General features: G+C 30.4%; 1 protein-coding gene and 1 long non-coding RNA gene across 3 annotated transcripts; one reads left to right on the top strand and one right to left on the bottom strand.

The window, feature by feature from the left end:
• Window positions 1-603: 603 nt before the first annotated feature.
• Window positions 604-14,883, bottom strand: Arl5 (ADP-ribosylation factor-like 5). The gene is made up of 6 exons (XM_088188023.1): window positions 14,773-14,883; window positions 14,582-14,630; window positions 13,054-13,262; window positions 7,755-7,880; window positions 7,505-7,614; window positions 604-4,703 (listed from the first exon to the last, which is right to left on the bottom strand). Exons 2-6 carry the CDS (start codon window positions 14,625-14,627, stop codon window positions 4,655-4,657), a joined length of 540 nt encoding a protein of 179 aa, XP_088044149.1. The 5' UTR covers window positions 14,628-14,630; window positions 14,773-14,883; the 3' UTR covers window positions 604-4,654.
• Window positions 14,884-17,803: 2,920 nt separating this feature from the next.
• On the top strand, window positions 17,804-25,087 carry LOC148234507 (uncharacterized). Of its 2 annotated transcripts, none has more exons than XR_015810046.1 (4): window positions 17,804-17,909; window positions 22,867-23,016; window positions 23,078-23,169; window positions 23,239-25,087. It is a non-coding gene; the product is annotated as an uncharacterized LOC148234507 (long non-coding RNA). The 2 variants fall into 2 exon arrangements; XR_015810045.1 differs by having other exon boundaries at window positions 17,807-17,927.
• The last annotated feature ends 1,979 nt before the right edge of the window (window positions 25,088-27,066 follow it).

Consider the following 27,066-nt stretch of genomic DNA (forward strand, 5'->3'; position numbering starts at 1 on the left):
GACGATGGATCTGTTGACTTTCATGAGACATATTGTAACAGCTATTATAGAAACAAATAAGCTTCGTAGTAAGTCATGACCAAGCAGACCATCTTCACTGACGATTGAGGCAAGATATTATGGCAAAGATCATTTGATCGTAGAACAATGTAACTGAACAAGAGGTTTTGCCATAAAACGTTCCCTGCCAAAATCTCTAAAACTATTTTCTTGTTAAATAGAACCCTATTTTTAATAATAGCGTAGCAAAAGGTTTAACATATTTTTTAGCTCCTCCAAATAGTCGAGTGACACGACAATGGCAGCGAATAGAGCGACGCAAATACTCTTTTGTTCCCATACAGCTATTTCCGCTGCTGTCTTTGTGGCTTTGATCCATTATCGTTTAGGTCTTTGATATGTAAATTTATTGAATAATTATAATACGACAAAAGACCATACAGTCTTGATAGTATCATACGTCCCGTTATATTAAAGATTCCCATTGTTAATTAACAGATAAAATAAAATTTAATGATTTAATCTATTTTAGAAAAAGGAAAGGTTAAAAAGGAAAAAAATTGGAATATCCTGTTATATGTTTCGTAATAAATTTTAAAACAATTTAGAACTGCTCTTTCTTTTAATTTGAAACTAGATTTGTCATCGTTTATGATATTTACACTGTAATATATAGTAAAACATATGTTGAATCACTTATAAATAACAATTTTCTGCACAATATTTTATTGTATATATAGTAAGAGTTAAATTAAAAATAAGCAACCATAATTTTTCACATGTTGATAAGATTTATACAGATTAAGTTAATAATATAATTTTTAGTTAAATTATGTTAAGTGTTTTGAAACTATTATTGAGGTTAATAAATTATTAAAATTAAATGAACTTGAACCGTCCATTTTAATATAAGTATGGTTTTTCATAAATAAAGTAAGACTTATATAAAATAATTGATATGCTGGATATTTTAAAGAAAATCACAATAAGATTAATAACTAAAATAAAGAGGTGTCACAAATTAAGATATTGCAGTAGAGAATTAAACAAAAATAAATTAAATATAGATTGATATCAACCTTTTGAAATTACTATTTAAATATCGATTTATTATATATTATAGTAAAAAAATATATGTTCCGAAAAAAGTTTCCGATTCTTATTTCAATGATGACGTCAGATCAGAATATTATCGGCAAAGTTGGTATATCAGATTTTGGTAAACAAAGGGTTAATTGTATGATCCTGAGACACCACTTTAAACATAAGTAAATATAATATATTCCATTCGACCGAATACTAACAATATTCAACCATATGGTTGTGGTAAGTAACAACATATAATAATACGTATGGCCGACATGCAAAAATGTATAAAAACAATCTTGCTGTCTTTTTCTAGTTTTCAACAACAAATAATGTATTTTATACTTAATTTTATGTACACTATTGTGAAACGCATATTTTTAATTAAACGTTTTGGAAATTGAAAATTACTTTTAAAAGTTGCTATATTGTAACAATACACTAATGGTAACACAAAATGCCTTTGGATTTATTTAGATATTGAAAAGGTTAAGCTTTGTTTCATAATTATTAATATAAATGTGTCGATATTTTAACTTCATGACTGATTTACTTTTACACCAAAAACAACAATTAAATATATTAACATTAAAATATTAACTTCATGTCAATTAGTGAGAATTAAGTTGTTTATTGGAAATATCTTAAGGATATTATTTTAATTAAATAAATACTCGGGTACTCGCGTTATTTGCAGTGCTTCCAATCGAGATTTTCGAGGTAAGTACACTATTTGCCAAATAAATACTATACGAGGGTTAGTTAAATGAAAAAAGTTTTAAAATGGTGCAAGTTGTGACAGTCGAAGACATGTGTTGACACATAGGTTATTAACACCATTAACCAGAAACCAAGAGAACGAGCAAGTGTCATAAATTTTCGCAAAAACTGTAAAAATTCTTCAAGAAAGGTACTGGCCCAACGACAGCAATCACATTTTTTTTAAAGCAAGCCATTGGAGGAAATAAGTATTGATTCGATCATTACATTTAACAAGTGGTGTGCACGAGATATTTGTACACATCACTATGTAGAAAAATAGATAAAAATATATTTAAGATTTTCATTTAACTCTCCTTTGTATAGTAATGAACCCTTGATTCCATTTTACTCTCGTTTCAACACTTTCATCCGTTGCAAAATCAGAACGAGTTTTAATAAAAATAAATGCTATTTTGCATATTTACATTATGTAAAAATCATTCAACACCTACATTTTATTCTAAAAGATGTTGTTACAAATATTAAATAAATAAAATTCAATTCAATTAGTAAAAGATAAACAGCGAAAGAATTAAAAGTTTTCTGACAATTTGCCTAGTGGACACAGCCATTTATTTTCTTTGCCTCTATAACATATTTTTTTATAAATGGCATTACGTAATTTATTGTTAATAATAAGTTTTACTTTTTATTAGATCTATTGAAATTGTGACGTATCTATACAACATTTCGGCTAAATTCGAGATTTCATATCATGCAGTTAACATAAATTACAAACGTATACTGATACCTTTAAATTCTTACTAATCAAAATCAGTTGCCATTTTGAAAATAAAAATAACTCAAGGTAAAACAAGTGCATATTCACACCTCAAGTTATTGTAAGAAATTCATTGCATAATTAATAATTGTATAAAATAACCATATAATATATACATATAAAAAGAACATATTTAAATCTGATAAAATTACACAAAAAAAAAAAATTAAAATAATTTAAACTTGTACGGAAAAAATAAATTTACAATTACATTAGATCATTATCTTATTTAGTAATGTACATAACCGTAGTGATTTTATTAAAATATTCTCATATGAAAGTTTTTCAGGTAAGTTTTAGAATTACGGGTATTATTTAACCCTTTCCGTGTTACAAATGGCATTTGACATTCACATGGTGTAATGAAGAACATATATTAAGTTGTCCAATAAGTTTAAAATTAAGTTTCACCTAGCGAGGGACTGTCGAGACAAAGGTACTTGCTATTCTTTACAACAGAGACCTACAGTCAATGTTCGTATTGAGAACAAAAACACACTTGCATTAGCAGATACCGGAAGCGGCAAGTTTAATCAATGAAACACTTTGCCCATATCGAGTTAGGAATGTTCAACTCCATGATCGTTATGGGCTCGAGCGTTGTGGGGCTGAAGAGGGACCATCAAACACCACCTCATCACCTGACCACATGAAACCATGGGCAGAAGTGGTTGAGGCTGAGTAGTATTAAGTTAGTATATTGGGTTATGGCCAACATAATCATTGTCAGGGCGCACCTATAAAGCAGTCTGTTGCTGCAAAACGCTCTCCGGTGAGGAATTTTGTGGATGTGCTCATTTAGCAATATTATTTTGTTGACCACGTTAATTACTTTCTCAAGAGCTGAATGTCTGGAATAAATTTGGATATAATGATTTAAGCAATTTAAGTCAAGCTCGTAAAAGGCATGAATGCTCTCAACCTCACATATGCGCTACTATACAGTTAAAAAGATTTGGTAAAGAAAATCGTATCAACGATTTTTTCAGTGCTCAATTTAAGGCAAATGTTGAATTATATAATAAGGAAGTTACTGCGAACAGATATATTATTTCCAAATTAATTGACGTGATTTGCTTTTTATCTAAACAATAACTTTCTTTTCGAGGACATTCTGAAAATAGTAATACCGTAAACGAAGGCAACTATGTTGAATTATTGTATTTTCTAAAATAAATATATGATATATGCTAAAGAAAATAAATTAAAAAATATAGTTTTTATCCCCCCCCCCTAACCGCATGCCCTGTTTCAGTCATAGCACGCCACTGCACTATATATATATAACCACATTTATTTTTAATAATTTTCTGCCAGTAATCCGGAATTTTTCGATTACTCAGTGATAAAACCGTTGCTCTATTAACACGTAATATGGATAAAAAATAGCAAAGATGAACCATTTTCAATCAACCCCCACCTTTTATGGTAAAATGCAACTAATTATTAATGATAATGAAAAAGTAAGAAGCAAGTTCATAAGACAACCTAATATATAAAAAAAATCATAGCAATAGTATATAATAAAAATCATACAACCCGAATGCCGCCATGTAAGCACCATAAACCTTTAATTTGAAGAGTTATGGATTTTAATCAAATTTGACAGAAATGAACCCATCCAAGAAATTACATTTAAATGTTAAAAGAAATAAAGAAGAAAATGTTTTTGATTCTTACTAATGTTTAAAAATATATAATAATTTTCACTTATGTTCTGTGTATTATATTTACATGTTATAGTATGTGTACTTATTTTATCATACAAAAATAAATATTTACTGTTAGTTACCAATTTTGCATTGTGACAAAACTCAAAGCTCTGTTTCTAAAGAGATGTTAAAAATAAACATGTTTAACTAATTTTCATCAAAAAATTTTTCAAGCAATATGGTTCTGAAAAATCCGTCGCATTTGATTAAAAAGTTTGCTATTTTTATCCATAGCACGGAAAGGGTTAGTGTTATATAGTTTCTTGTTTAAGTAATAAATACTTCATTTTTATTGACTATACACAATCGATGGTCACTTCTTCTTTATCCGACTTGCTATCCATTCTAATCCAAGCAGCAATCTGAAATAATAAGAATTTCTTGTTAATTAAAATACATACATAAATGTTAAACTAAAAATCTTTAATATAAAATTATGAATTTAATATATTTTTTATAAACGATTTTTTCAAAATATCATATAACATGTTAATCAATAATTAACAATGCTATTGTTAAGTGAGAATATGATCAGAGATCATATACATATTGTACATATGTAAAATGGAGATTTTACATATGTTCAATATGTATATGTAGGTGACCAGATTATTGCTTACACGAAAATTGGTATTAATATAATATATTGATAATAAATACCGATATTATATAAATGTGGGGAATTGTCGTATGCACAATAGTCACTGAACCGAGATGGTAATCTTTTTATACCAAAAGAATTTAAGCTTTAATGTCAGCAAAAGCAACGTGTGTAAAAGATCCAATAATTTGAATGAAACTAATTTAAAACTGAAAGAAATACTCTCCAGATTATGGCTTTTAATAGTTTCGAATACATGTCAATAAATGTGCAGAGAAAAAATTAAATAAGTCGTTAAACTTTCTCTGACGCATAATTAACATCTGAACCCCATTATTCACGCTTGTCTGCATTTACGACTCTGTTATTATGGTAAATATAAATAATAGTTTATTCTTTTATATGGTATATCGCTATCGGCTTTGGATCAAGTATGATAATTTCTTCTTCATTGCTATGCAGATATATTTTTAAAACGAATTGTTACTGAAGACGAAAAATAAATCCTTTATGCCAATATAAATAAAAATAAACAATGGCTTTTTCTGGGCCAAATGTCAGTTTCAACACCTCGAACTTTGACTTTAAAAAAGGTTATCTTGTGTCTGGTGGGGTATTTCGGGCATCTTTATTATGAATTATTTAAACTAGGGCAACCCATCACAGCCGAACTTTATTGTATTCAATTGGAGAGATCAAAGGTGGAATTATTAAAAAACGAAATGCAAGACAGCACACAGCGAAAATTGCACAGGACAAAATAAATGAAATGGTTCTAGAACTTTTACCACATCTGCCTTATTCTCCTGAAATAGCATCGTCGGATCACATTACTATAAGTCGCTTTGAAAAGAAAATTGCAATTCAATAGATTATGTCCGAAAATATCTAATTACTTTTTAAAATCAAAACCTTTATGTGGCTGTGGGGTGGGTTCTTCTTGAAACTTGCAACTTAATCACCGTAACCACGACAATACGGATGAACTTGACATAAGCTTGTAACTGAATGAACCACCACAATAGCTCTTGCTATGTTCACCAAAAAACAAAAAGCAGTTAACCAGCCGTTGCATAATCTGACCTTCAAAGATGTCCATCAAGCAGATTTCAATCTCTAGAAGCGTGGACATTTTTCGTTAGTCGATTAAACGAGTGCAAGCTCGTTTAATCGACGATCGAGTCGCTGCCAGATTAGAGAGAGGAACCGACATCGAGAGACATCGTCTAAGTGTTTGGGAATGTCACCTTTTGACAGCAGTCGGCTCCAATCGTTGTTAAGAAGCGACCGGATCACGCCGAGCTCAATTAAGTATATACACAAGTGCACGTGTTTTGGATTCAAATCTAAGAACTAACCAGCATGCGTATCCCTACACCTGTCTAACAATACCATTAGTCCCAGAATTCAGCACGTGGCGGAGGATCTCAATACACAATTAATTGAAAAATGAAAAAGAAGTGGATTTGGATTGCAGTTCGATGAGGCCACATACAATAATAAGGATGTACACTTGATTTATCATGTACAGTTCTTAGACGGTAATTCAATCACGGAGGACCTTCTCTTTTGTAAAAGTAATACTGGAAGTATCAATGCATGGAGCTTGTTCGAGATCCCGAATATATTTGTTTAAACATAATTTGGAATAGACAAAGTGCATTGGTGTTTGTACTGATGGTCGTTCCATGTCTGGCTCTTATAGAGGATTGCATGCACTTATTTGAAACAAAGCTACAGATTCAGTTAGGACCCGTTGCATCATTCACAGAGAAGCATTTGCATTAAAGTATATGAGTCCTCCACTAAAATAGTTTTAGAACGTCTGGTAAATATAGTAGACTATATAAAAACTCGGCCACTGAAAGCAAAATTTTTCAAAAAATTGCGAGGATATGGAAGCTGAATACACATCTTTGTTGTACTACTACCACTCATGATGGCTCTCTTGTGGGAGTGTATTGTCTCAAACGTTCCAATTATTATTTACTATTATTTACTCTGGTGATTTTAAAAAGCTGAAATGACGTCCCTGATCAAAAAGTATAATAATAAATTAAGCATTTTTCTTTTGACACCCTCACTGATCAGTAATTTGCACATATTTTATTAAATTCAAAAAGTTTAACGATTATAAAAGTAATTAATTACTTGAAATAATTATTATAAACAAATAATTATTTTTTAATTAAATAATATTTTACAGGCGATTAATTGATTTTTTTCCCTATTTGGTTAAATAAATTGATATCGGTAAAAACTGAGAAAAGAATTACGAATTTATTCGAATATTTCATTCATTTTTTATTCAATATTCGAAGTTGAAAACTACGAATAATTGAGAACCTTAGCAACAATCGATATTTTATTATAATGGTACTAAAATTTGACCTTAAAACAAGGAAAATAGTTATATTTTCTAAAGTTCTAAGCATGTTAAAAACCCATGTTTAGTGTATTAGGTAAAGGAAATGTTAAAACGCTATTAAAATTCTTGATAATTCTCGATTAGAGAATATTCTTACAATAAATAATTAATGAGTTATTACAAAATTAGCATACCCTTCGCCTGAAAGTGCGCAGCAAGGCTGTATGTGCCATGGCTGCCGTTTGATGAGTGTTAATTGAAGCTCTTGAGATATCTCAGCTGAGTTCATCGAACCTTTTATGTCCTGAATAACAAAAAAAAAAATTGGTTAAAATACGCAGGAAAAGAACCAAGCAAAAAAATACAAATATATATATAATTCAATCGCTAGCTATGTATTTAAACCGGCGCATTGCAAATGTGTCAAGAAAATATTTTATCGACCTGCTTATTGGCAAACACTAGAAGACATGCGTGGCTTAGCTCCTCGTGCGACAGCATACGATGGAGTTCCTCACGAGAGACGCTTAGGCGAGCTCTGTCAGTTGAGTCAATCACCATTATCACAAACTGAAATATTTAAGGAAAAATATATATTAGTCATTATTTAGTAAGGATATTTTTAAGTTTTAAATAGTTTAAAGAATTACATACTTTATATTTAATTATATGATGGTGGTTTACAGCTATTTTCTAATTTATAAGAGAAAATTAGCAGTAAAGGTGGCATCTAGGTATGCGTGACCAAAATAAGAGATGGAGGTTGATCGCTTCACGACTGGTTCGTATGCAATCGTATGGAGCATTTAGGAGCGCGCAACCGCGACAAGCGATAGCGACAGAGACAGTGAACAAGGGGTATGTCTCGAACCACCAAGTCAGAAGAAAACGGGGAATAACCGGGTACTTTAATACTTCATAATATTATAATATAAACGGGGAATTTTCCGGAATATATTATATATATGTATATAAGCCGTACGACAAAATAACTGTCAGTTGCGTTTCCAAAGCTTTACAAGCGGATTACTTAGATAAGAAATATTCAATTAAAGATAGCTAAGTGGTAAAATATGAGAGATTCGGACCATTGATTCAACAGGAAAGGGATTTGCAGGAAATTCTGATTGGAACTAAGAGTTTGGTTAACTATGACGATGTTCCAAAAGAAGATGACCCGACTGTTTTCGAATAGATGTACATGTAAATATACAAATATTATATTATGTAAATCGAAATTAATAAATCAACGATTTATAAATTTTTGTACTTGAAAAATAAGCAGGGCTGTGGAGTCGTAAGTTTTGGTGACTACGACACCGACTTTTACGCAAGGTCCGACTCCGACTCCGAATTAAAAAATTTCGTTAAGATAATCTTAAAATATTAAATTTATTTTTAATTATTTTATTTATTTATTTTCATGTAAATAACATCAAAGAAGAAAACACAAAAAATAATCAATATTATTTTTTGCCTACTCACATACTTAATTTAATCAATAATATACTTTTTAATATAAACGGGGAATGGCCATTTTGCAGTCCGGATCTAAACCCAATTGAGCACTTATGGAGACATTTAAAACTCAAAATTAAAAATAAATTTTCCACAAATTTGAAAAACGAGTGAGAACTGATACCAGCAGCAAAATGCCAGCAATTAATCGAGTCAATGCCTAACTATTGTAGGGCTATTATAAGGACAAAAGATCACCCTACAAAATATTAACTGTATTTTTTTTTTATGTTTTTAAATTTTTAGAATACACTTACATGTATCTCGCATACATGTACTATCAATTTTATATATTTAATTTTAAATTGAAAATAAATATTTTAAATATTTATAACAACATAGTATTATTCTCTATTATGTAGATTATCTACATAAAAAAGAAAAAGTTTTAATAGTAGCATATACAGTAGCTGTCAATGAAGATGTCAACCCTCAGAAAAGGGACAAAAGCAGTTATATTTTTTTTCTAATGACTAATGTTTCTCAGAATGATTTTTTTTCATGAGCAGGGTTCCTTTTTTTCATTATTCCGGCAGTTTACGTTGTTTTATGCGATTTTATGTTCAACATAGCAAAAGTACCACAATTAACAACATTGGAAATTTTGATTCTGGCCAAAGAAAAATTCAGTTCTCTTTACATTGCAAGCAAAGTAGAGCGCAGTAAGACAACTGTGCTAAATTGCATAAAAAAATATGAGGATTCCACATCCTTACAAGGGAAGAAAGGCTCAGGAAAACAAAGAAAGACCAATTTATCAGAAGATAACCGTTTTAAAAGTGCGGTGGATGTAAGAACAGAGTACATTGAAGCTAGTGAAAATGAAATAAGAGTAGAAACTGTACGTCTTTAACTTCTTGGTTTATACGCAAGGATGCCGGCGAAAAAACTGTTTTTATCGAAGAAAATGCGTTTGCAACGATTAAATTGGGGCAAAATATTTAAAAATTAGACTGAATCAGACTGAAAGCGTATAATAATAAAATAAATAGCTCATTATTCGAGAATTTTCAATTAAATTTTGATTAATCATCACAACCTTCATTCGTGATATTAAGAAAGTGTATGTAAACCTAATCTGTGATAATCGATTGGAATTATAATTACATAATAATCACTAATTCCGATCTCCCAGATAGGTTAGAAATTTAAAAACACTATGGTCCATATGGGATTCGTACCCAAGTCTTTCAGGTCAGAATTATACCACTCGTCTAACATGCTGGTTTACTAATAGTAAGCAGCATATATTTTAATTAATTAAAAATCAAGATTTTGCAAAAAAACATACACTAATTTGCCTATTAATAATATAATGACCTCTAGACAGGAACTTGTTAACTGTGACTTTCTACACAGCAAGAGGAACAGTGCGTTGACCACAATTTTGTTACACAATAAATAAATAAAATAATATATAAAAACATCTTAATACAAAGAAATGTAGATTTTTCAAGGTGGACACCTTTCATTGACCGTACTGTATATGGAAAAAGCAAATAATTTATTGAAATAATAATAACCAGGTACCCGTTAAAAAATATTTTAAAAACATGGTACACGGATTGGAAACCCTAACTTCATCTTAATATGTTTCCCAAACCAGTGCAATTTTCATCACAAACCTATGCATTTTTCTTAATTCCCAACTAATCACTGCAAAATTAAGCACTACCTCATTCCTTTACCTCACTTTTTTAAAATGTTAAATAAAATAAAAACACCACATCATAGCACCCGATTCCGATTTGCTTTGCGAATTTTACAAAACACTTTTACGACTTTTTTTCTGGTTTTTTTACGACTTTTTATAATTGAAAAATGCAAATATATTTAATCTATTTTTATTTTTGAAAATATGATCGCTATATACCAAGCCTCGGCAAACATTTTTGGCTGTGAGTCAAAATAATTTAAAAAAAAACTATTCGGGTCAGTGAATATTTTTGGTCTTAACATAGGGTGACCATTCGTCCCGGATCGTCCCGTAATTTTAGAAACAAGCAAAAAAAAGGTTAATCTTAATTGCGTTGTTTTAGAGAATTTTATTTTCAAAACATACAGTTCAATCAGCATTTAACATAAAATACAGATAATACTTTCTCACCTTTAGCTTTAAAGGTTTATAACCTATTCTTCCATTAACCATTCTTAGATATTTATTTATTAAATTATTACCAACATTAAATACGAAAAAATAAATCAAAATTTATGGCTAATGTTAGCAATCAATACGTGAAGTACTACCACACGCCGCATCAACCACTGGTGACCGCCAACCTAAATAAGGTTGTATATAAGATTTAAAACAAAAATTAGCTATAATTTATCATCCCAATATATAAATACATAATATACAACAAAAATTGTATAATGGCGCAATGGGTCTTTTTTCAAAAATATGGATGGCACGATACGTGTTAAAACTATTTGTTTTCGGTTAGTTTTGTAATTCTGAACAATTTTGTAAGCTGTGTTGATCCCCAGTTTCGTGACGGCTATACATATATTGAAAAAAAACCTGGCAAATTGACAGGTTTGGTAAAAATAATTCTATTGAATTTGTCCCATTAGTGAAATTATTATATTTGAAACAACATAATCATAGTTTAACAATTTGTGTTAAGGAATTTTTGTTTCAAACCAAAATTCGACACCATACATAACACATTAGGTGCATTATGATTTATGGGTTAATGAGTTTTATGAGCATAAAAAATGTCTCTTCTAGGGCTGTAGCCTGGCGAAGTTGACCATATGGTAAGTAAATAAACCTATCTTCAGTAATAGAGTTGTGGTCTTTGTGGAAAGACGTGAACAGTTTTAAATTTTAGTAATACATACGTATAAATATTTGAAAAGAAAAAATCTACTTATTGTAAAATTTCTTTTCAAATAATATGATTTTCTAATAATTACTTTTATTTGCAATAATATTTATTTTATCTTCACCCATCTTTAGCTACCATGACTAAATCTAGAAAATATTTGGAATTATTGAAAAAATTTCCAACATCAATGAATAATATTCTAATACTAGCTCTGAGGAAAGAGAAATTGAACCAAGTGAAAGTGAATACGAGTCTGCCGAAAACAGAAGAACAGAAGTCATCATAAAAAAAAATATACCACATCTTGGCAGAAAAAGGATGCATATTTTCTCAAGCACTGACTTTTAGGAAGAGACAGGTGCATCATCAACTTTCTGAAACTGCAGTTGATGGAACATAATGGTTGGGATTTGATGCAGAAGGGTCTAGCGGTAGACTGCCTATTCACGCAATATTTAAAGGTGTCGCAGGATCGTCAGTTCACGTGTGAAGGGCTTTAGAACTATTACACCTAATGATACAAGCATGTTAGAAGATATCAAAGACTGCACTGAAGCAGAAGCGCATCGTGTTCTAAAGAAGAATTGGACAATTTCATTTGAACAATTGAATATATTTATAGCGATTTGATTTTATAGCCAGGGGGGAATATAAAGCTTCTTATTTGCGGTCCAAAAAATGTGGGCCTCCTTCATTTTCTAAAACAATGCCCATAGATCAGTTAATAGAAATACTTCGATTCATACGGTTCGACAAAAAATTGCATATGGATTAATTCTGGAATAGATTTATAAAAAACTCCACACAAACGCCACACGAAAATATTTCTACTGATGAACAATTATTTCCAACGAAATCTAGATGCCGATTCATCCAATATATATCAAAAAAACCACATAAATTTGATATAAAATTTTAGTTAGCAGTCTATTTGAAATCAAAATATGTTTTAAATGGTTTACTTTATTTGGGGAAAGATCAAACCCGATCCTTGACACCTTTAGATAAGCACGTAGTTTTAAAATTAGTCTAACCATATTCACAGGAAGGAAGGAATATAAAAATTAATATTTATTTTAATGCATGTACAAAATGTGAAAAGATTGTTTGTGGAAAGTGTACTAAGAAAATTTAATATAATCAAATAGTTGAGTATATTATTTTTATTGTCACTCCCTTTACCATTTCACTTAATAATATTTCTATTTGTATTTTATGTATATTTTATTCCTATTTAAGAATAAAAAACTAAGCACTTGTGTTTATCCGTCAATTTGACAGGTGCCTGTAAAGATGGATATATAAATAAATGCCCATAACAAGGACTTATTAAATAAATAAAAAAATATTAAATGAACAAAAATCAGACATTTCATATGATCATAATTTTTTACCTCACTATTAGTATAATACGTCTTCCAAGCTGCTCGCAGACTTTGTTGCCCGCCCAGATCCCACATGACGAATCTTATGTTCCTCCATACTATTTCTTCAACATTTGATCCGATGGTCGGACTAGTGTGCACAGCCTCGCCGAGTAGTAATTGATACAATATAGTTGTTTTCCCTGCATTATCCAATCCGACCAATACCAGCTTGTGTTCTGTAAATGACAAATTTGTTCAGATTAGAATAGACCATTTAGTATTAATTTGCAACGTTATAGATTGACATTGAAATCGTATATTTGACTTGATCATTATCAATGGCGAATAAGAGAATGGAAAGCTTCTTAGGACAGATAGACGGATCGAAATTATGACTCATCGAAATTTCTTTTGATAAATCAAGACTTTCTATTTTTCTTGGGCATTTTCATTATACATTTAGCAAACAATCGCCACACATAAAAGTGATCCAAATTCAGTTTCAGAACTTTTTTTAAAAAAAACCCACCAATTTAACGATGTCTATATTTTTTTATTAATCAAACATTTGACGTATTTTATTAATTATGAAAAATAATATTAATTAAATGGCTGTCTCTGGAGCATTTGCAGCAGCTTTTCGGTATTTTGGCTATGTTGGTTTTTAAGTGCACCAAAAGGAGCCATAAGAAAAGCCCAAATGCTCCGGACGCCGACGAATCGATAATTCCAGGTCTTCGGCCACACTTTCACTTACAGCAGCAATATTCTCGGCTGAATGGGCGCCACGATAATGGACAGGCCTTTCCCTATCTCCAACACTTACGGTTATTTTGTAAATATATTGTTGCAAACTAACATTTGACACTTTGAACACGCGTCATTATTGACGGCTGTCTGATTTACAATGCTGCCAGCATAGGAAACTTGAATTGAATAAATCATTGTCAACATATAAAATATTACTTTGTTTTAGAAATAGGTATGCAAGCATTTATTTATGAAAATGAATAGTTCAGATTATTCCCTTGAACCCCACTATATTATATTTTCTATAATCACTATTTCAAATTTGTTACATGTAACTTTCTAAAAAAATGTGTTTTAAATGACCAATTAATGTTATTAGAATTACAGCTTGCTCCTGTCTTTTTCGCAAATACCCGTGAAATCGGCGCATAGGTAAGAATGAGTTTAAAATCAACATGGACTACAACATGTCAACTAAATTTGACCGCAGAATGTGATTTTGTTTGAATTTTTAATCAAATTCATATTTGGTTTCATTTCATTTTATGTTGATTTAATTTAGCCATATGGAGTATTTAAGTGGCGAAAACCTTGCATGTTTCATATATAAATCATAACCATACTAAGCATTGTATTAGGGTCAACAACTTTCTTATAAAAAAGGTAGAGCAAAATGAGTCGACAAACCCTGGTGACACAAATTACGACCCAAACGGCATTTAACACGTTTAATCAAGTAGCGAAAGTTAAGGGTGGGCGTAACTGTCAAAGGCTAGGTAGCATTTAGAGTGAAACAAACTCTCACCTTCGTTTCCGAAGAGACTCCACAGCTTGGTCAGAAGCAGCCCCATGATCTATAAGCAAATAAAAACATCGGTCGTTATATCAACGTATCACTGAAGGTAATCTGACGTGAAAGTCGTTGGTTGTTTGAACGAGTAACAGTACACTGGATCGATTTTTTGCAAACAAACATCATAGCCGATCAAGACTCACCGATTTATGCTAAATGTAGACGAAATAAGATTCCAACGAAGCAATCATTGCGAGACAGCTGCCTGCAGACAATGTCGCGACGACATTGCTGCCAATCAACAATGTTGCCATTGCTGAATAAGTGTCGATTAAACACTACTAGTTTATTATAGACTAGCCACAACGCGATAACGATAATCGGATTAAAGTCCAGTGAAAAGGCACAAAAGAGAAAATAACTACACTTAAAAATAAAATAATTTAATTAATATATTTAAATTATATCTATTAAATTTTTTTTTAATATATTTGTTATCAATGTAACATATCAGCGGAATTCAAAGAGGTCAAATAAACATACCCTCTTATTTTGTTAGTTTGTAAATTATCATGTTTATTTTGCGGCTCTTGTGACAAAATTTTGATAATATATACAAACAAAAACGTATATTTCCAATCATATCTAGTTTTCTTATTTCTCGCCGATAAAACCGTTGTCCTCTTACCATGAGCTAATTTCTATCACCAATCCATGTAAAACTACAAAGATCGTTTAAAAGCGTTCGAAAAATTAATTGAAAGAATTTCGGTAATATAGATCAGCGCTGTCCAACTGGCGACCCACGTAACCATTTTTGTAAATTTTATTTTGTAAATTTTCATTAAACATTGGGGAGCAAAACATTGTCAGAACTAATATTTGACGCGACATGTGTGAAAGAAAATAGAAAATTGTGTTCGGAATTACCCATCATACATTAAAATAAGAAAATATATTTTATAATAATAAATATTAAAAATACTCATAAAAATTATTTCTAGTTATGTGTTATTTTTGACTACTTTTTAGTATTAATAAAATAACGTTTTTCATTTACCATCTTCTTTGGCCCCCGAAATGTTTGCTTAAGAAAAATGGCCTGCGACCTAAAATAAGTTGGACAGCGCTGATATAGATAATGAATCACCTCTCATTTTAAGTGATGTGCTTACGAGCGTTGTCATGGTGTAGGATCGTCTCATATCGACGATTTGTTCGTCTTTGCCTATATCTACTATGCTTCTACATAGTACGGATTATTTTGTACTTGTTAATAATATCGGCGCCACGCTCAGAGACTAATGGTTGTGAGCAGTGTCGGATCAAGATCCTTAGAGGCCCTAAGCACTTAAAATATATTGGTGTCCCTAAAGTTTTTATGTGAATATTAGGCTTGAAGAAATACATATTCAATAATAAAACCACAATCTAGATTCTAGAACATTATAAAAATATGTCTTGATCATATGATACCTCGGAATAAAATAAGCACGAAATATTCTCAACTGTACAATTGCACTAATTTTAGTTATATATTATTAATTAGTACATATTTTTAGCCGTTAAATATGAATTCGAAGAAAAGAAAACTCGTTGATGAAAAATATAAATTCAATACGATTATTTCTTCATAACGCATAACCCCAAATTATCGTGTTTAATTTGAAGAGAAACAGTAGCTGGTTTTAAAAAATCAATGTTAAAATACACCAGGAAACGAAACATAGTTACTATTTACAATTTGACGCGGAAGTGAGAAAAATATAAGCTTACCAGTCTTAAATCTCAATTTAAAACCCAACAAAGTACGTTCGGTTCATCGTTACAACAATCATCCAATATCATCAAAACAAGTTATTCTGTCGCATTGTTGATTGTAAAAAAATGAAGTTATTTTCGGACGGGGAACTAGTAAAAGACTGTTTAAGCCATTGTAAAGAATATTTTCCAAAAAAAAAGTAAATTAATTTCAAGCTATCGCTTTCAGTATTGCTATACAATGCAATATTGAACCAAGAAATATATATCCCACTATTCAAAAAAAAATATTTTTTTATAAATACATAATAATAACAAAATTTCCTAATATAAGATATTTTATCCAAAACAATATTAGTGCCTTTGGATCTACATATGTTTGTGAAGCTTTATTTTATCCAAAATCAAATCCGTTGTAATAAAAAAAGTATGAAATTCGTTGTTTTAAAAAAATTTAACTATTTCTGTATAATGTATGTATGTGTGGCCCTTGGGAAAATTTAAAGTCGTCAATGTATAATTATTGTATTGTGTTAAATTATTGTATTTTTTTATACATACACCTAATAATATGAATAATATTAAAAACCGTCTTCTATAACTATATTTTGTAAATAAATAATATGACGGTGACGCGTGGAAATTATACATATATTAAGCCACTGTAGTAATGTTTTATTGAGATATAGTTACATGTTTGAATATTTAAATTATATATGGTGATCGGTGCACGAGGCAGCAACGGTCGTCTTGTGCCTTGAAAGTGCTTTCATTACGCTAGTGTTACTAGAGTGTCGCCAAGTTTTGTTCACTATGTTCTTGGTCGGCCAAAACTCTAGCTCTATTGAATAGAAAGTTTACTACTGATTTAATCTGTGCCGGATGGTGGTGGGAATTTGCATGTAGATATCTGTTAGAGTGCGTATTTTTTCGGATTACTCTATGAACCTTCTTCTTTTTTATAATTAGTAGGTACAGAAAGGGTAATTGACAATTTTCTTCAAGTTATATTGTAAATGTTATATTTGGTGACGCCACACAGCAAAGACATCATATTTTAGCCATACTTTAAGTTTTTTATCCGTTTTTTTCTAGAGCTTCTGTTTCAAAGTATTCCATAAACAGATTATCTATTACTGGTGAAAGCGGCGAAAGGTGCTCCCACGACATGTTTATAGAAACCCCCTTTGTAAATAAAATACGTGGAGTTAAGGCAATGTTTTGGCAACTCCATATTATGTTTCGGCAGTCTATGTTTCTTAACGATGTCGTAAAGGGTTTCCGCAATGGGAATACTTGTAAACAGTGAGATAACATCAAAACTTACCAGGAGATCTTGACCATCTAATTTTATTTTTCTAATTAATCTATAAAATTGAAGGAGATTTTTAGTGTTTATTTGATTTATTTAAGTATAGTATTTTTTAATTGTTGCAACTATAATGTTTAATTTAGGCTCAAAAATAATCAATGCTTAGACCAAAAAAAATTAACTGTCAGATCACAAACCGTCAGCATTTGACCGTCGCAGATTAACGTTTAATCGTTAATATGTCATTCCATCATGATTTTACAATCGGTATTAATACTCCATTCAGTAGGTGTACTTATTTTTTAGTTAGATACCGTGAACACGCAGCCCAGACAGCGTTGTGAATCGCCATTTTACTCTTTATATTATATGAAGACCTGTAGGCATAAACACAAGTGATACAAACGTGGCTTCGAAATATTTAGACATTTGCAAATTTACCTGTATTTTATAGATGTTGGATTTAAAAGCATTTTTTAAATTGGAAAGACCATATTTAATTTTTAGCTATATACTTACAAAAAATGTGCATGACATAACCTTACATATTCTTATCTAAATAAGTTATCTTTAAAAAAAGAATTTACGCGAACTTACAAAAGTATGCAATTTAAAACATTCTTGTCGTAAATTATGTGTTTGCTTTCCATAGTAAAGTGCAGTTAATAAAAGGTGATCCAACTTTAGTTTCCGAACTTTTAAAAAAAGTATATCTTTGGTTTGTTTTTATTAATCGAACAATTGATATATTTCATTAATTATGAACATTTTTATCAATTAAATTGCTGTCTTTCGCAGCAGCCGATCCTTTCAATGTAATTTTCAATGACAATTTTGTACTTCTCGGACGGTATTATGGCTAAAACTTGGCGGATGTTGGTTTTAGGTGCGCCAATGTTTCAGGTTTGTCAGCGTAGACACGACTCTTAGGCTGCTATCTCATTGCGCCACAGCGATGTAGCCAGTATTGTCTCCAGACGCAATGTATATAATTGTTTGGCGTGTATCTGACCTGGCGAAAGCTTGACGACATCGCCAAGTCCAAGTCGTCCATACATTATGTCTGGAGGCGCTGCTGGCTTAGTCGCTGTGGTGTCCCGGTGAGATAGCAGCCTTAGCGTAACCTCACAAAAAAATCCAACAGCATTAAATTGCATGATATACTATCACTAACATTATGGTTTTTACTAACTTTGTTTCGAGATCATTGGACTCTGGTTTACAAGTAGATGTTATATATACAGATAGATTTTGAAAACGCGTTCGAAGCTAACCACGATTTACTTGTGAAAAAGTTATCTAATTTCGGGTTTTCTGAAATCATTTCCTTAAACCTATTTTCAAATTACTTGACCAATAGATATCAGTTTGTCAAGTATGAAAACTCATTTTCAGAACGACATTAGACCTATACTGGAGTACCTCTAGGATCTAACTTGAGTCCATTGTTGTTTCTATTGTTCATTAAGACATAGAAACAGCAATAAATTGTTCAATTTTTTTTATTATATGCCGATAACTTGATCATTTTTGAGAGAGTATAGTCGATCTTAGATTCCCTCGACCTAATTGAGAGTAGGCTTGTTATAATCGATTGCCTTTTAATGTATAGAAATATCAAACAATTTCATTTTCAAGGTCGTCGAAGCCAGCGGAATATTCCTACCATCTCGGCAGATATATTCTAGACAGGTCTTCTTTTACTAACGATCTAGTGTGACTTTCGAAAAACACTGGAAATTCAGCCTGCACATTGCAGAGACTCACAGCAGATCGTTAAAAATGCTCATTTTTATCTTAAGAAATGCACGCTACTTCAGGAATACTTAGTATTGAGCACTCTTTATGATGATCTAGTCCGTAGCATACTAGAAGCTGGCTCTATTATATGGATTCCAGGTGTAATGAGTTAATGTAATGACTTGAGGCTAGAAAAAGTATGGCGTAAATTCCTTCGATATTTAAACTTGGAAGGAATAAGGCTACTATCGTTCTTGCTTCCCAGTGCTTTCATTTAGGGAGCGCTGGGATACATTTCGTTGTCAACTCGCAGAAGTGTTTATATAATTAAACACTTCTGGAAATTGCTCAAAGCTCATTCGAACCTTCGGTGCTCGAGCAGCTCCGAATCTGGATTCCGGAAGGTGGTTATAGTTCTCGGTCACGTCCACTGTTCTAGGACTGGAGCACTTGCTAACTCTTCTCTGGCAAAGGCGTCTGCTAAATACTGTACATTTTCTCATGCACATATAGGGTTTGCTTCAGCTCATATGAGACAATATGTATGTGTGCGTGCGTGTATGTATATATGTAGATATTTGTATGAATTTAAAAAAAATTAATATATTTTATGATTTTGTCCACCATGACACATTAGGTTAACCTGTCAGGTTACGATAGTCTTAATTATAATAATAAAATTAATCTTGGTGGCCTGTTGACGTCTTAAAAATTTAAAATAATGCGACCTAGGAACTTTTCGCACAAAACATCTAAAGTTGCACTCATGTGTGGCAAGTCTTGATGGAACCACATGTCTTCCACATCAATATTTTTGATTTCGTGCCAAAAATAATTAAGTATCATACATCTATAGCACTCACCATTGACTGTTACAGTCCGACGTACATCGTTTTAAAAAAAGTAAAGCCCAATGACGCAGCTTGACCACAAGGCGCACCAAACAGTCATTATTTGGGCATGTAATGCTCTCTCATGTATAACATGAGAATTTTCCTTGCCCCGTATGTGGCAATTTTGCCTATTAACATACCCAGAAAAGTGGAAATGTGACTTATCGGAAATAAAGATTTTCTTTGAAGAATCAACATCAACTTCCTACTGCTCTAACACGCAATCTGCGTAAATTATTCGCAGTTTGCGTGCATTCAGTTCCTATGTTATCTGATTTTTTACAGATATAGGTGCAAGTCCAGATGCAAAATGTGTCAAAGGGAACCATAAGAAAAGCCTAAAAGCTGGTAACGCCAACAAATCGACAATTCCGGGTCTTCGATCACACTTTCACTTACGACAGCAATATTCTCGGCTGAATGGATGCTACAATGACGCACAGGCCGTACCCTTTCTCCAACGCTTTTAGTCTCTTAGTTTTTTTTATTACGTAGCGAATTTTTCGCTCAGTAGGACGATGGAATTAATCATAATATTCCCATAAATTTCAATACACAGTACGTACAGAATTATTATTTTTGTAGTATAATTGAACAATTTTAATGCGTTGAATGGTGGTTAAGTGATCCATTTCATAAATGTGTTGTTTCAAATTTATATTTTACACATTGAACACGCGTGATTATTGACAGCTGTCCGATTTACAGTGCTGCTAACGTAAGAAACTCGAATTAGATCGACCTTTATGTATTTCGCCGTTTATGAGCAATGTCTTAATTTAAAATATTCATTGCAAACAATTTTATATCATATGCATAGCTTCATGATGTCAATACTCTATGATCTTATGGCAAAGGCTACTTTTAAGCTAATCACAAGCGCTCAAGTCCAGAGAATCACCGTTCCATGAAATCAGAAATTATGAAAATGGTCAACGCATTGTCCTTCCTGCTGTGTAGAAAGTCACAGTTAACAAGTTCCCGTCTAGAGGTCTTTATATTATTAATATGTAACATTTGTGTATGTTTATTTGCAAAATATTGCTTTTTAATTGATTAAAACATATGCTGCTTACTAATATTAAACTGCTGCTTACTATTTATAGACAACAGTTTTTATACTAATGCTTCGTACTATTAGTAAACCAGCACGTTAGACATGTGTTAAAGACTCTGACTATTGACCTGAAAGACCTGGGTACGAATCCCATATGGACTTTAGTGTTTTTAAATTTCTACCGTGTCTGGGAGATCGGAATTAGTGATTATTATATATTTATAATTCCAATCGATTATCACAGATTAGGTTTACATACACTTTCTTAATCTCACGGATGAAGGTTGTGATGATTAATCAAAATTTAATTGAAAATTCTCGAATAATGAGCTATTTATTTTATTATTATACGCTTTCAGTCTGATTCAGTCTAATTTTTAAATATTTTCCCCCAATTTAATCGTTGCAAACGCATTTTCTTCGATAAAAACAGTTTTTTCGCCGGCATCCTTGCGTATAAACCAGATGCTAGAAGTTAAAGACGTACAGTTTCTACTCTTATTTCATTTTCACTAGCTTCAGTGTACTCTGTTCTTACATCCACCGCACTTTTAAAACGGTTATCTTCTGATAAATTGGTCTTTCTTTATTTTCCTGAGCCATGCAGTAGCGTGCAAAAAAAATGCTTCACCTTCAAAATCATATATAAAAACTATTATAGTTTAAATAAATTTATAAATTTTTAAACTATTTAATGGTTTTTTGAAGAATTACACATAAAAATATAAATTCAAAAAATTAAAAATTAATGAAAAATATAAAAAAGGATTTGATAACATTTTTAGAAACATAAGTAAAAAAACTTTGAAATTCATTAATAAATTCAAAAATTATTTTTAAAGAAAGAAACTTTAAAAAACAACTTGCATTATTAGTAATAAGTTTTTATTTATATTTTGTTGCACCCCCTTTACCCATCAACCCTGCTAAAACACGCGACGCCGTAGAATTAATCAAGGATTCAATCAATTTATTTTAAATATCTTCGTACCAAGATTTTTCGATCATTTCTTTTAGTTTTTTACACTATATGGTTTTTGCGCTCTAATTTTCTTCTTTTTATTTTTTAAATATTTTCAATAGGCTTCAAATCGGGGTTGTTCTCGGGCCAGTCCAACAATTTAATTCCACATTTTTCCTTATAATCCGAAATCTTTTTATTAAATAATTAGTTTTATATTAATTTATAATCTCATTTTTAAGACTATTTTCGCCCAGACACAGTGCAGAATCATCCATGAAGATTCTGTAAAATTTGAGCCCAAGTGCTTTTGTAATCTGCCGTCTTTACCGTTCCGTTGATAAAGTGTATACTTCCCACTCTGAAATACGAAAAGCATACCCCTAATGAACACAAAAAAATCAGAGAATTCCAGCAAGCGATGATGGAAATATCTTATTTTTTTACAATTACAAAAAGTGATTTTTTTTGCATATTATAAACCTGATCAATTTTACTGAATTTACAAAAGGGTTAATGGAATATTTATTATGTTATAATTTTCATTAATATGTGTAAACTTTATTGTTGTAGAACCAGGCATTCAACATAATGATAAAATGTGGGATTCCATTGACACAACGAAAAGTATGGTTAAAGTAACATCCATAAAAGTAGAGATAATAGAAGACGACATAAACGAAGAGTATAATATAGACAACAAAGATGATATGCTTGAAATAGGTTAAAAATATATGCATACACATTTAGTATATTATAATTAACAAACAATATTTTTTTTTAGAAATGCATGACATTAAAAATATCTTTAATAAAAATACTGTCGCTACGAACAACTTGCACCACCAAGATCCATCTATTCATATGGAAAATCATGTAAATATATTATATAATATTTGGTATTGAACAAATAGAAACAAAAATTAATTTCATTTATATTTTTAGATGCAAAAAAGAGAATCATATGAAAAACTCTTTGGTGATGTTCAGCACAACAACAAAGATAAGGATTCACTTAGGTTTAAATGTAAAAAATGCAAAAAATCATTCAAAACTAACAGGAATCTTTCACAGCATTTAAAAAATGTACATGGTGATAATCAGAACTTTAAATGTAACATATGTAGTAAATCATTCAAATGTAGAATTTACATTATAAAACATTTGATGATGCATAATAAAGTTTCTGTATTTAAATGTAACATATGTGAAAAAACGTACAAAACTAAAGGTGTACTTTCACACCACATGGGTATTCATAATGAAACTTATGATTTTAAATGTACCAAATGTGAAAAACGGTACAAAACTAAATGCGTCCTGACACAGCATATGAAATCTCATAATAAGAGTTATAACTTTAAATGTGCCACGTGTGATAAAAAATTTAACACTCAAGATTACCTTAGCCGCCATACAAAGAATGTTCATAAAAATTATTGGGATTTTTATTGTGATAATTGTGGAAAAGGATTCAAAACTAAACATGTTTTGACATCTCATATATTTACGCATAGAAATGATTGTAGGTATACATGTGCAAACTGTGGAAAATCGTTTAAAACTAAACACTGTCTCGTAGGCCATATGAAAGTTCATAGAACATCTTCTGACTTTGAATGTTTTAAATGTGGTAAAGCATTCAAAACTAAAGTTTATCTTTCAAAGCATATTAAAATTCATAATGATAATTACAATTTTATATGTAATATATGTAGAAAAGCATTCAATACTTACAACTATCTCTATCGACATATGAAAACTCATTCAAAAAAAGATAATATTCAAAAACAAATTAAGTAAACATTTTATTGCTAGAATTTGGTTTCAAATTGAGAATTTTATAATTCTAACTAAATATGTATTTGTAACAATATGTGCTAAAAAATATGTTTTTCATTTTATTGATTATAAAAATAGACAAATAAGTGAACGATACTAAAAAAAATCCTTTGTAGTAATCCGTCCAGTTTATTACACTAATAAAAGGAGAGGTATTGTCATGGAGTTTGACGATCAAAAAGCATTTGTGGTGCAAAGATAATATTATTAAAAGTACAGAACATTATTGTTGTTATTTTTATATATAAAAGAGATGAATTGTAATCTAAAAAATCCATAATTATAATTCAGAACTCAAAATAAAATATGTATTATAAATCATAATGTATCATAGCCAGTAATATAAATGTAGTAAAAGATAAATATTAAATAATTTGTCAAAGCAATTGTTAGAGACGATTATCTATATTTTTCATAATTTAATTGACTGCATAAAAAAGTGTAAGTTTGTATGTTAATAGTCATTATATCTTTATGGCAAAATCATGAAAAATTGTTGTTCAATGTAAATATAATTCTATAGATAGTATTAAATTTAGTTGTCCTAAATGTACTAAAGGTGTGCTATACTATATATGTGCGATTAAACACTAAAAAACATTCCCATGCTGACGGCAAGGATCATGTAAATATCTTTTGAATGTTAAACAATTATTATCAATTGTTTATAATTTATAAAATATCTTTGTACACTTTCATTTTACTTTTTTAATATAAATGTATTGTCAGTTATTTTTGGTTAGTAAAATAACAAACCTTAATAGCATAACATTAATTTCATGCTGTTGTGTAAATTGTAATCATGTATTAGATATAAGTTGTTTGACAGTAAAGCTATAGTGTGATCATTATTATATTATATATATGCATATGTAAGTGCCTAATTTAACATTAATACTCTTGAAAAATTAATAATTTTTCAAAAATAAATTTGTCTGAAGTTATATCATTATATTTTATCTCTTATTTAAAACTTGCAACGTTGATTATTTATATATTGCTTCTGTTAAAATTTTAAGCTATTTCTCATAAAAACAAGGTTAAGTTTCAAATTTTATTGCCCGTCCACATCCTCTGAAGAAATTACAGAAATTCAAAACCATTTTTAAATCTTAAAAATAATTAACAACTCCAATGTAAATATAATCATCTTGGATATAACAAAGATTTGTGTTTTATAAAATGAAATTGATCTAATATGATCACATTTTTACAAAAAAAATAATAATTAAATGATGTTAAATTTTTTTTATTTATTTGGTTTAAAAAATATTTGATGTTTTTTATTTTTATTTTTTAATAATGAAAATGCGTTTTTTTATATCTTTTTCAATAAAAATATTTTGAATGCCTGGTTTCTGGAATTTCACTAATCTTCAGTCCCGACTCTCGGGATGTAAAAAGTCCTCGGATACAGTCACAGAATAGAGAATAAATAGAACGGCCGTTGCGTACAAATACGCATATAAAAATATAAGCCGTTTGCAGCGCCAATTTAACTTAGTCGTCGAAGGCCTGAACTATTACACGACAAAGCCGTATCCGTATCTATCATGTGTATATATTTTTTAAGAAAAAATATTTTAAATAAGAGTTTTGTCATATTTAAAAATTAAAATAAACAAATGTACAATCTAAAATTTATTTATTTCTGCTATATTATTATATATTAAATTTCACCCGCCCGTGCTATACCGCTTTGTTAGAGAATTTCACAAGAGAGATGGGTGAGTATATCCCTTTTTCTCTCGCACGGATTCGTTTGTACGCGTGCGAGCGAGATGTACATATGCGCATGACAACGAGATAGCTAGGGCAAGGTGCCCCCCGCTCGCATCAGAAGGCGTTTCAAACGTGCGTCAGTATTTGTTTGCTTGTCATTAGGAGAGCTACGTCAAAGCGCAGACTATTCCTGCGCATCTCAATTATTTTTCGACTTAACGTGTATATTTAATATTTTTACTTCGGTAAATAATTTTAATATAAATTAACTTTATTTTAAAGAATATTTATAGCGATGGCCGAAAAATATAATGATTCCATTGAATCAAAGCCCAAAGGTGTAGAATTTCTTTCGGATAACAAATACGTGATTGAAAAGTTCGAATGTTTTTATATATCGAAGTCGAGGCATGTTTGGAGCTTACGTTACACATACGTGTTCGTACTTTCGTATCGTGTATTGCTTGTCACAGATCTGTGTGTCAAATGCATTAAGTAACAAAAAGCCTGAATTGCTAGGCATTTAGAATTTTTTTAAATTATTTTTGTATGATATATGTTTATGTTTTATCTTAAGTAATTTAGGCTTAATTTTATAGATATGTTTTTTATTATTTATTTTTTAATATTAATATTTGTGAAGAAAAATGTAAAAAATATGTGTTTTATTGCGAAAGTTTGAAAAGTCGCGCGTACTTATCGTCATCGAGTCTGAGTAAGAAATGCGTTTGTGTGTGTGTGCATAAACAATGACACAAAGACATAGCGTGGTCTCGTTCTACGTACGATTAAAATATGTCGGTCTTTCAACAGATAAGATTCGCAAGTTTTATTAGTATTGATAGAAATAACAACAAATAAAACTGCCAAACTTCCTTAAATACAATATCTTAATAAATATACAATAAACTGTCTATATACTGAAAAAAAACAGTAATTACATTTTAAATTAATTTTACTTAATGAATCTACAACTTTATCAAGAATTATTTTTTCCACGTAATATATCTAAACTATTTTTAAATTCATATAATCTTATACAAGCATTTATTTTTTCTGATCATTGCTGAATTAAATAATTTAGTGTCTATAATATTGTTTTATTATTTTGTAGCCTCTTCATAAAAACTAGTATATTTTTATAAATTGTTTTTCCCGGTTTTCCGTCCTGTGCAAAATACTCAATTTTGGCATCACTTGTCATTAAAC

The sequence above is a fragment of the Plectrocnemia conspersa genome, unplaced genomic scaffold (genome assembly GCF_051122295.1).
Source record: "Plectrocnemia conspersa isolate PC_06_02 unplaced genomic scaffold, ASM5112229v1 ptg000006l, whole genome shotgun sequence".
Classification (NCBI taxonomy): Eukaryota; Metazoa; Arthropoda; class Insecta; order Trichoptera; family Polycentropodidae; genus Plectrocnemia; species Plectrocnemia conspersa.

Coding starts and splice junctions, on each gene's coding strand:
- Arl5 (XM_088188023.1), bottom strand. CDS start 14,627: ATGGGGCTGCTTCTGACCAAGCTGTGGAGTCTCTTCGGAAACGAAG. Junction 13,263..14,581: donor GAGTCTCTTCGGAAACGAAG/GTGAGAGTTTGT, acceptor TGTCATTTACAG/AACACAAGCTGGTATTGGTC. Junction 7,881..13,053: donor CGTATTATACTAATAGTGAG/GTAAAAAATTAT, acceptor TAAATATTTCAG/TTTGTGATAATGGTGATTGA.